Raw genomic sequence first — 12179 nt, 5'->3', positions numbered from 1 at the left:
CTATTCCATGACTGTGGATTTAATTGATTGGTTGCAAGTAAGGCTTAGGACTAACACTATGGGGAGTGGTGTGCAAAGATGGGTAAGACTGTTTCATCCTTACCTGTTAATGGTTTAGTCTGCACGTTATACAATTAGAAGTGTGTGCCCTGGAACGTAGAGTGGTTTGGCAGCTGCTCAGGAGGGTGGAGACCCTGGACCCTGAAAAACGTGGAAAGGTATACAGGAGAGGAAAACCCTACTAGTAAGATAGATAGGAGCCAAGGTCTGAAATCCATTCTTGTGTGAGCAAGGAGAGCAGGATCCGGGTTGGAGCGTGGTGAAGACAGACTGCAGAGGGAGATGCGGGCGGGTTGCGCAGGTTCTCCCGTTCCGGAAGAGCCTGCTAGAGGTGCAGCACTGGGCCAGGGAAGGAAGGGTGGGTTAAAGAACCACATGGAAGTCGTACCCAGACTTAGACAACGACAGAATTCAACAGCTGCAGCAGGTGAAAGAGACCAAGAGGCCTCTTTCGGAAAGAGGCCAATACTCTTTCAGCTTGGGGCTACTAAGAACTAGGGGATACTACGAACTGGCTACTCCAGGGGGTGGAGCCGGACACGCCCCTCGGGGGGGGGGGTTCACACACCCAATCAGCGACGAGCCGCCCCGCCCCATGGGGCACGCCCCCTGCTCCTTCCCTACACCCTCGGGATCCCCCGTCTCCCACAGGCGCCTGCGCAGTCGTCAGGCCCCGCCCCTTCACCCTCCAGCCCTGGTCTCCAGCAGCCAAGATGGCGGCTCCCTGTGTGTTCTGGGGCGCAGCGGTTTCCTACCGGCTCTTCCTCGGAAGTAGGGTTAGCCTTGCCCTCAGACAGGGCGTCTGGAAAGCCGCGGCTGCTGAGCTGCAGGTAGGTACCGGAGAGAAGTGGAGAAGTGGAAATACTGGTCCGTTGTAGCGCGAGGATGTGGAGCCGGCGCCGCTACCTTCCCCTGGCGTCTCGCGTGCCTGCCGACGGGGACCCTAGGGTCTTGGGTATTTAGTAGAGTTGTGCGGTTGAGAGAGGAATGGGTATTGGCTTGCAGCGGCCACTTGGGGTTGTGTCTGGTTTTCGCGGGGTGTGCAGTGAGGAAGTTACCTGCAGACGGAACTAGAGCGACCCCCTTTCTTGAGTTGGCTGCCAGGCAAAGGGGAGTCTGTGCCTAGGTGTGGAGTAGGGTCCGGTCCCTCCCGCCTTCCCCGCGGTCCAGTGGGAAGGAGGGCCGCGCCAGAGGCGGTGAATGAGAACTGGACTCCTGCAGTGAGTGGTCTGGAAGACTTCACAGTGGATAGGATTGATAGCGACTTTAAAAGTGCCTTGCATCTGTGCAGTTTCTGTTTTCTTAATTTTCCCGACACCTTGTCTCTGGAGAGGTGGAGCCCAGAACTTGAACGTTTCCGCTCATCCTGGGGGCAGTGAAAAGCCAAGATTCTAGCTTCACAGCTGGTTGAGTGATGATGCCATTTACTGACATGGGATCCCAACAGGAGGGACAAGATTTGAGAGGGTAGAAAACGAGTTCAGTTTTGGATAGAATTGTATTTATTATACAATTATAATTGGGATGTCCAAGTGGAGATTTCCACTAGGCTCAAAGATTGGCAAGTTTGTAGGTCAAGAAGAGTACTGATTTACAATCCTCTGTTACCTTATAGATGGTAATTGAGGCCTTAAGAGTGAATTCAAACACCTACTAAAGGTGTACTGAATTGGAATGAGTAGAGGTACAGGGCCCCGAAGGACAACAGTCAAGGAAGAAGAGCCTCCCAGAGACTGAGAATGAGCTGCCAGAGAAGTAGGGGGAAAACCAGACAGTGTGGTGTCATGGAAAACAGGTGAATGTTTGAAGTAGGGAAAGTGATAAAGAAGTACCAAGTATTGTGAAGAAGTCAATTATTATGATATAGAAACTATTGAAAGGGGTGCCTGGGTGGCTCAGTTGGTTGAGCCTCGCACTTCAGCTCAAGTCATGATCTTCCAGTTCCTGAGTTCGAGCCCCACGTTGGGCTTGCTTCTGTCAGCGCAGAGCCTGCCTTGGATCCTCTGTCCTCCTCTCTCTGCCCCTGCCCTGCTTGAGCTCTCTCTCTCTCAAAAATAAACAAACGTGAAAAAAAAAAAAACTTGAAAAAAAGAATAGTCTATTTTAACGTAAATCAACCAGTCCACCTATTCATTTGTCCATCATTTGTTTTTTAATACTTTCTCGGTGAAAAATATGTTGGAAGTTTTTATTTTTTTCCTGCATCTTATTTGAATATATTTTTCCTGTGTATGCATAGTCATCTATAAAAGGGACTGTTGCATATATAATGTTTTTTTGCTGACACTTAATATGTGTCTGGGGGAGAATGCTAACTTTCTCTCCCTCAAACTCTGGAATATGCGTATCCTCCTGTGTCTTTCTCTATGTTCTTTTTATTGCGTGCAAACATCTATGCACGTGCATGCTTTCCAAAAAAAGTAGATTCCATTCTACATTTTGCTTCTCCAACTTACATATATAGTAGAAATTCCTTCAGGTCACCTGTTATGTATCTAACTGCTATATAATATTTTATTATGAATGTGTCAGAGTTAATATTTGATGGCCATTTATTTTGTTCCCATTTTCTTCCCACGAATAAAGAGTTCAGTAAACATCGTGGCATAATTCTTGGTACTGTTGCTTTTAATTGTGTAGTAGAGAGTTCCAGTTGTGAGATTCTTGTTACAAAGTATGTGTAATACATCTTAAATTTTAATAGGTATTTCCACATAGCTTTCCAGGAAGGCTGTAGCAATCCACGCTCTATCTTTCATGTATGAGAGTGCCCCCTTTTCTACTGGCATCAGGTATGTTTTCCATTAAGATGAGTGAAAAATTTAATTTTCGTCTCCCTGACCACTCTTCAAGGTTTTTTCCCCCCATATGGCAAATGTTTACTGAGCACTTTACTTGAGCCAGGCACTGTGAAGTAAACAAATCATTATCGAATAATTACCCAGACAGTGTTGACCCATAGCACTCTCCAGGGATGATCCTGAGACCGCCAAATCCCCAAATTCGTGAATAGTATCACAGCTCATGTTTTACCACGTGAAGTAGGACTCACACATAACTGAAAGACTTAACTGACCCCAGTCAGACCCTTACTGTTACCATATATATGGTTAAAGACATTTATGAAGCTTTTTTCTGGCACAGAACTTGTCTGTCTTAAATATTAATGTTTCTGGGGCGCCTGGGTGGCGCAGTCGGTTAAGCGTCCGACTTCAGCCAGGTCACGATCTCGCGGTCCGTGAGTTCGAGCCCCGCGTCGGGCTCTGGGCTGATAGCTCAGAGCCTGGAGCCTGTTTCCGATTCTGTGTCTCCCTCTCTCTCTGCCCCTCCCCCGTTCATGCTCTGTCTCTCTCTGTCCCAAAAATAAATAAACGTTGAAAAAAAAAAATTTTAAATATTAATGTTTCTTCACTTCTGTCTCCAACATTAATAGTTGTATTTCTCTTAGGGGCCATGTTTCATAAAACAATAGAATAATAATAAATACATCTCGTACAGGGTATTTTTGCAGTTTTTTTATATCTAAAAGTGTGATGAGGTGGTGATATAAATAGCTATTACTGTGGGTCACAGTCAGAAAAGTTTGAGGAGCACTGATGCCACAAGGAAAAAGAAACAAGTTTTGTTAAACTAGGATTCCTGTGGGCTCAATTGGGACCCTCACCAGCAGACTTCCTCTTGCATACCACTCTTGTGGTATACGCATTTCATATTAATTTCTCTACAACTACAAATTTGGGGTGGAAGAAGGAGTCTTACGTGTGAATGGCAAAACTTCAGATTATGAACCCCCAAATATCAGGGACTTACATACAGTGTACTGAGATTTGCAGAGGTAAATACAGAAGAGCCCAGATGTGCAGTGCCTAATGCAAATGAGTTGTAACACGTAGAGTGGTGCGGTGGGCAATTTCTCAAAGGAGATGATAGAGTCTTCAGGAGCAGTGAGGAATTACATGATAAAAGAGAGGTATTCTGTTCTAGGAAGATGAAATAGGTTACAGAAGGGGCCAGATGTGTACAGAGTGTGTGGACTCTTGCCAACAACAAATAATTGGTTCTAGCAGTTACAATTGGTGTAGTTACAAGAATGGTGAGAGACGGGAAAGTTTGGCAGGGCCCAGGTTATGGTCGGTTTTGCTGTACTAAGGTACTTGAATTTTTCTTTTTTTTTTTTTTTTTTTTTTTTTTATCTTTCGCTAATGAGAGTAGCACCGGCATTATTATAAGCAGGTGACAGTCATGGTGTCCTGCAAAGGTTACCCGTGAATTCTTAAACCCTCTGTCAGTATAAGACAAGAATACTGATTTAGTTTCCCGAAGTATTATTTGTGACTTTCATAATAAGTAAACCAGTAGGCCAATTTCTATTTTTTATTTTACTTATGATTTATTTTTGAGAGAGAGCAAGAGCAAGCACGAGCTGGCGAGGGGCAGAGGGAGAGAGCGAGCCCAAGCAGGCTCCGTGGCCGGCGCGGAGCCCCAGCGCAGGGCTCGATCTCGCTACTGTGAGATCACTATCTGAGCCAAAATCAAGAGTCGGATGCTTAACCGATTGAGCCACCCAGTTTCTATTTTGAAAGCTAGTATTGCCAAATGTCAAGGAGATGCCCTCTTTATTTTCTACTAAACGCTTAGTGCTTACACTTTCTGTTTTTATTGAGCCAATATACTTCCCTTGTGGGATTGGACTATCTGCCGAAGAATGACAGGCACAATCAGTGGCAGTTTGGGAGCTTGGCCCTTGTAGATTTTAGTTTTATTGGAAAAACGTTGTTGTCCTTGTCTTAAGTATCTGTTCTTATCCTGTATTTATCACAGCATCCAGTTGGTTTACGGTAGGGTCTTAATAAACTTTATTGATAAATTGCTTAAAAACTCTTCGACAAACAGATTTAAAAATCGACTTGCATTTGTATCAAATGCTGTATGCAGTTCTGTAAATTAGTTATGTTTTTCCCCAGGTAACTTTGAATTTTTTAAAAATCCCATTTTGTTAGCAATGGAGATAAAAACCCCTTGGTGGGATAAGTTGTTTCTTTTGAGATCTCACCCTGTCCTTTAAAGGATAGAGTTAGTGTGTTCCTCATTACTCCATTATGAAAAATACTGAGACATTAAAAGTAGCATTTTCCTCATGTAGTAGTTCCTTACTTAAAGAGAGGCTGATAATAGATGCTACCATCATTCCCACCTATTTTGTCCTTATAAAGCAAATAAGTAAGTTTCCTTGTACTGTGCTTCATTGTTGTAATTAGGATGATGAATCCATTATTTATTGCCGTGTAACAAGTTACCCCCAAACGTAGCAGCTTAAAACAACAGACATTTGTTACGTCGTCGTTTCTGGGGGTCAGGATTCCACACACAGCTTAACTGGGTTTTGTGCTCACAGTCTCCCATAACGCAGCAGTCCAGGTGTTGGCTGTGGCTTTAGTCCTCTCCAGGCTGAAGGGTGGAAATCTACCTTCCAGCTCACTCTTTGTAGGTGTTAGCAGGATTTATATCTTGGCAGGCTGTTGGGCCGGCTGTTGGTTGGAGGCCACCCTCAGTTCTTGCCACGTGGGCCTCTGTAGGGCAGCTCACCACATCTGGCTTCCATCAGTTGATCAACAGAGGGGGGAAAAGAGGGAAGACCATCTTTTTGTAACCTAATCTTAGAGGTGACGTTCTATTACTTTAGTATTGTTCTATCCGTCAGAAGCAAGTTACTCAAGCGCGCATTCGAGGGGATTGAACAGGATGAATATCAACCAGTAGACTCACTGGAAGCCATCTTGGAAGCTGCCTACAACTGTGAAAGACCCACATTTACTTCTTTTTTATTATCTCAATGTCTCGTGTGTTTAGGTCTTTCCCTCACAGTTGGTTTTTTTAGACCTCTTGAGAAAAATAGCATAACCTTTGTATTCCTACTCTGATGCTTCCTGCAATGCCCACAGACACCTCCTAGATGCTCATGGATCATTTCTTGAATTAAACGTGAGGAGCTCTAGGGGCACCTGGGTGGCTCAGTTGGTTAAGCATCTGACTTCAGCTCAGGTCATGATCTCATGGTTTGTGGGTTCGAGCCCAGCGTGGGGCTCTGTGCTGACAGCTCGGAGCCTGGAGCCTGCTTCGGATTCTGTGTCTCCCTCGCTCTCTGCCCCTCCCCCCACTCATGTTCTGTCTCTCTCTCTCTCTCTCTCTCTCTCTCAAAAGTAAACATTTTTTCAAAATTTAAACATGTGAGGAGTTCTTACATGTAGGGATATGTGCATGTGTACATGTGTGTATGCACATTTGTATATGTGTGAACACCTGCCACATTCTTTTTTGCCAGATAGATAGTAGCTTAAATAAGAAAACTGCATTTTTACCTTGTTTCATGTTTGCTTTTCTCAGTATGGCAACGTTCTCATTTTAACACCACTCAATTCTGCTTGACGGTTATTTCTGTTAAAATTCAGTGTATAGCCTGGCCCATAGTAGTTCCTTAAATTTCTTCAATGAACGTGTAAAATAGTTTACTTTTTAGAATTTTACTATAAAAATTAAAGCACATTCAAGCATTTGCAAAAATAAAATACTGTAAGGAACCCATGTATATGTCAATCAGCTTCAACAATTATTAATGTTTTACCAATCCTATTTATCTTCCTACCTTTTTTTTTCTGTAGGTTTTTGTGTAAATCTCAGGCTTTTTGTTATATTACTTATATATATACTTGATTTTTTTTTTAATTTTTTTTTTCAACGTTTATTTATTTTTGGGACAGAGAGAGACAGAGCATGAATGGGCGAGGGGCAGAGAGAGAGGGAGACACAGAATCGGAAACAGGCTCCAGGCTCCGAGCCATCAGCCCAGAGCCCGACGCGGGGCTCGAACTCACGGACCGGGAGATCGTGACCTGGCTGAAGTCGGATGCTTAACCGACTGCGCCAGCCAGGCGCCCCTACTTGATTTTTTTTTAACAGGTAGATTTTTTTTTTTTAAAGAGCATAGCTTCCTTGGGGCACCTGGGTGGCTCAGTCGGTTAAGTGCCCGACTTCGATTCAGGTCATGATCTCGTGGTTCATGGGTTCGAGCCCTGCATCGGGCTCTGTGTTGACAGCTCAGAGCCTGGAGCCTGCTTTGGATTCTGTCTCCCTCTCTTTCTGCCCCTCCCCTGCTTGCGTTCTCTCTCTGTCTCTCTCAAAAATAAACATTAAAAAAGTTTCTTAAATAAATAAAAGAACATAGCTTCCATGCCACTACGCACATATCTAACAGAAAGAACAATAATTTTTTAATATCAGCTATTACCTATTCCGTGTTCAAATTTCCTTGGTTGTTCCAACAATAATCTTTTATAGTTGGTCTGTTTAAATCATGATTCCAACAAATTGCATATGTTTTATTTGGTGAATATGTTAAGGCTCTAAATCTATAAGTTTGTGGAGTGAATATAAATGGTGAATTTTGCTCGAGTAGTGTAGGACATTTCCTTGTTTGTCTAACCTGGTGTCCATTTCCCCTTCATCAGGGCACTCCTATTTTCTCAGGAGTAATGAGTTCTTCCCCACTAGATACAGCCTGGAAGAACTATCATCTGGGGCATCTGACCCAAGGTAGCCCCATTAGATAGTCCCTCCCTTGAGATCTTGAGCAGAGAGAGAAGGACCGTTGGAATAGCATTTTATCTTAATGGCCAAGACTTCATTGAGTGTGCTGTGGATCATTGGAGTTCCTGCTTTTTAGCTGCCTGCTTCAACTATAGTCCTGCTAGTCTATAGCAGGACTATATTTTCTTTTGCTTGCATCCAGAGACCTCTACTTGATGAAAATAAAAACTCATTCAGAAAGGTTACTATCATTTCTCTCTTGGTGTCCTTATATTGTTTCTTTCTTTCCACCTTTTCTCTAATCTGACTTCAGTCTTTATCTTTTATTCCTCGAAGTATTTCTTTTTTTGCCTTTTCTGTTCAGATTAGCGGTGCATTCTTCTTTGTTCCATTTTTTTCCAATTGAACGAAAAGGAAACTCCTCAATACTCTCGTAGTATCATTAGAGTAGTGTGTGGCACTGGCATTTGGCCAAATTTGGGACATCACTGCTCTGTCAGGATGTGTCTGCTTCTTTGGCAAACCTGCTTGATTGAAATTATAGTTGTCTGACCCACTGATTATCTTAAAAAAGAAACAAATCTGTCAACTTGTATCTATACCATTCCGTAAAAACAGAGTGTGAGGAAAATTCTCTGCCACAGCTTTTCAGTCGGAAATAGAACCTATAGAATATTTGGTTGGGGATTTGTACTTACCAGTAGCAAAGCACATTCTCTCCAGGAATTCTGACTGCTCATAGCTAAAGATCTAGTCGATTCAGATTCAGCCTCATCTGACTTAGTGGATTGAACTAATGAATAATGGTCTCTTTTGAATGTAAATACTTTTGTGTGAGTCATTGCTAGAATAACTTAGAACATTTATAAATATATTCAGTACTCTGGTACTGATGCTGTAATGGCTTTGTAACTTTAATAAATATGAATTTCCAGAATGTCATATTCTTAGGCAGTACACTTGTCTTTGAAAAGATCCTAAAGAGATTTTTATGAAAAATAACAAAGTAGGGACTTTTTTAAAAAGTTCTTTCTAAATCAACAACAATAAAATTTTTTTGACAGTCTTTTAAGACTCATGTTAAAACTAAGAAAGCTGCCAGCTGTCACAAACTCGAAGAATATAGACAGACACAAGATCAAGTGAAGATCAAGTGAAAAAATGAGTCTTCCAGCCAATAATCAACTCTTTTGCTGGAGGTGATACTAAAATGTTGTCAGAACAAAATAAGAAAAGGAACCGAATCGGAGAGAGAGATGAAGAAAACAAAGAATATTTACTCAGCAACATGGAAGAATTTTTTTGCTATAACTCCTTCACACTGTCAAGGACACTTTAAAAATGTTGGGTGAGGGAGAGCTGTATGAAACAGGGGATAAGACAAGAATATACAATTAAATAGTTAAGGAAAGATTTTTGAAGATAGATCAGTGATTTAAGAAGCTAAAAATTCAGAGTGGCTGCACAGTTGACACTGTAACACACACACACACACACACACACACACACACACACACGTCTCCAAGGAATAAAGGTTTAAAAATCATACAGAATGCGGAGCAAAAAGTAAGAAAGAAGTGAAGCTGATACGGTTGGAGGACGGAAAAACATAATTTTTATGGTCGAAAAAGAAAAGATAAATAGGTGAGAATTGAATGAGTGTTACTTTCTGAAGTTGATAGAAGAAATACATTTAAACATTTTATTCAGAGACATAGGTAATCACTACTGAAATAACGGCAGCCTCTATAATATCCAAATTGCCATATCAAAAAACAGATATAAAAATCTACAGACCATCTAGTAAAAGAAAGAAAACAGGAATGAAAGCATAACAAACAATAAAGATAAAATCAGATGAAAAATGAGACAGAATATCTATGAAATCCATTTAAATGTATTAAAAACTCAGATTGGGTCAAAAAAAAACTAAAATTATTCAAAATTTAAATGAAAAGTACTGGCAGTGACATTCCTGGGAAATACAAATTGAACTTTGAAAAGGTTGCAATATTATGATCCGGTAGAATTAAATTAAAAATATAAGTATTGCCTGGGAATGGAACACTTTATAATGCTGAAGGGTATAGTCTGCCCTAAGATGGAACTCTCCTGAGCTAAGTAGTGCATTGAATATTCCACTGAAACATACAAAGGAAATCTATAGGAAACAAAAAGGTAATTGACAAAGAAAATATTGTAGCTGTCGTATAGATGTAGATTCATAACTGTTTCTTTGGTAGTATTTTCCTGGCACACATCCAGTATAAAGGGGTACTTAAATTTCTTTTTCTAATTTTCTTCCTTTAATTGTCCTTCCTCCTTTATAACTGCTGTATTGTTGCTCTTTGAATGTGAGGTATTCAGTCCATCAAACCTGTCACTCCTTACTCTGCAGACCCATCTCGTGTCCCGTTTTATAAAAATAATGGCCGTAAGGCATAAGTAATCTTACCTTTCTGCCTGCCTTCTCTCACATACTGTGTTGTTTCTTTGCATAGTAGAATAGATGTTTCTTATTCTAACACTAATGCCTGCATTTCCCCTACATTGGTGGTGTCACATCATGTCCCATGCTGATTATTAACAGACGGCATCTCTAGCTCAGATCTTTCCTGTGCACACACCCACAGAGCCATCTGCCTCGCGGACACCTATCTCTGGAGATGCCCATCAAGCATCTCAAACCTGTCATGCCCCAAATTGAACTCATCACTTTCCTCCCTAATCTTACTCTTCCTGTAGAACTCATTACTTCAGTGAATGAGTCTCCTAGTGAATCCGGGAGACTTCCATTTCTCATACGGGCTGTGGTTGGTGATTGGTGGGAAGTATAGTGGGTTCACCTGTATTACACATGGGTTGTTTTAGCTATGGACGGAAACATTTTGTCATATGACTTCCAAAACCCGCAGCATAATCATCCTTTTGGCAGTGGAATATTTGGGAGAATCTCCTCTCCTGAGTGACTGCTACCTTCTCCTCCAAATCCGTGCCTTTGCCATGATTCTTGGGATAGACAGGCATTTTCTCTTCACTTTGAATATAGGAAGCAACATCTTCCTTCCAGTGTTCAAAGAAGACATGGAATCAGAAAAAAACAAAAAACAAAACAAAACAAAAAAAACAGAAGCAAAACCCTGGAAAAAGTAAAAATAATAAGATGGTAAACTCCTGAGACAGGGATTTGGTCCTGGTGGCACTTGGCTGTGGGGAGAGGTGGCACGGTGTACAAAGGGGCAGGCTAACTGTACTTCAGAAGTTTGGGTCATGGGGCGCCTGGGTGGCGCAGTCGGTTAAGCGTCCGACTTCAGCCAGGTCACGATCTCGCGGTCTGTGGGTTCGAGCCCCGCGTCGGGCTCTGGGCTGATGGTTCAGAGCCTGGAGCCTGTGTCCGATTCTGTGTCTCCCTCTCTCTCTGCCCCTCCCCCGTTCATGCTCTGTCTCTCTCTGTCCCAAAAATAAATAAACGTGGAAAAAAAAATTAAAAAAAAAAAAAAAAGTTTGGGTCATGTTTTTATTTGTTGGTAGTGATACTTTCTTTATAAAGCATCTCAGGATTCCTGACTAATAATACAAAGAGAGAAACTCCTTTGTGCTCCCCTAAGGAAAAATAAACTCTAAAATTTCATGGAATTTTAAATTGCCCTATCTTACTCATTAAAGAGTGACAAGAAACCGTTTTATCACTGTTTTGATTTGTTAGTTTAAGAACATAATTTTTACTCTTAATAGGGTACGGTGATATTTGTCCTGTAGTTTTTCTTCTACTTTTTATTATAACTATAGTGACAAGTGATTATAGTTATTTGAATCTCTGCTTCTCAGAGGGCTGGGGAATGGATGAGAGAGGGATGGTGGTGGTGTGGTGGTATTGTGCAAGACAGATTTTTATGTTGATGAAAAGGGAAGTGAATGAGTTACTAAGAATTGTAGTTCTTAAGATCTGAATTGCTTAAGAGTGTTTGAAAACTGTTGAGGCTGGGATGAAGGTTGAAAACCACAGGTTAAGGTTTTGAGAAAAGCCAGGACCAGAAGTATCTGTGCTAGTTACGTCCAGCTGCTGAATGTACCTGAGCGGTCATTTGAAAACAGTTTTCTGGTTCTTTAGCACCCATATTGGAAGTGAACTATTAATGCCTTAGGGGAGGCGGGGGGGATTCCTAGTGCCACAGCATGAAATGATTCACAGCAGCAAGTGTGATACCATTACCGATACTTTAAAAGGAGGGGAAAGCCCTTATTTCTACAGTTCGCATGTGGAACCAAATTCATGATAAATCTTGGTGTTTAGTGAAGCAGTCTCTTCACTGAATCAGCCTGAAATAAGGACCGCAGAAGAGTCTCCAGTTAAGCTAAACTGTTTTAAGGCATTGAAAGATGGGCTATATTTGTACCCTTGAACCAGGTGACTAGTCTAAGTGTGCTAATTCCCAAGTGCATGTCCCTTCCCTCCCATGTCTTCTGTTTGCTAGTTTCTGCCTGCATGTGCATTTGCCTTTTTTTTTTTTTTTTTTTTAAAGTAGGCTTCACAC

At 41.7% G+C, this 12179-nt stretch overlaps 1 protein-coding gene across 1 annotated transcript in view; it reads left to right on the top strand.

The window, feature by feature from the left end:
* Nucleotides 1-740: 740 nt before the first annotated feature.
* MRPS9 (mitochondrial ribosomal protein S9) overlaps nt 741-12179 on the top strand; it is a 65546-nt gene continuing 54107 nt past the window's right edge. The window contains exon 1 of the mRNA XM_030310314.1: nt 741-890. Coding sequence (XP_030166174.1) covers nt 774-890 — 117 coding nt within the window. The 5' untranslated portion in view covers nt 741-773. The remainder of the gene's footprint in view (nt 891-12179) is intronic.

This window comes from Lynx canadensis, chromosome A3 (genome assembly GCF_007474595.2).
Source record: "Lynx canadensis isolate LIC74 chromosome A3, mLynCan4.pri.v2, whole genome shotgun sequence".
Lineage (NCBI taxonomy): Eukaryota > Metazoa > Chordata > Mammalia > Carnivora > Felidae > Lynx > Lynx canadensis.
The sequence above is the reverse complement of the archived record's forward strand: the minus strand, read 5'-3'. Positions and strand labels throughout refer to the sequence as shown.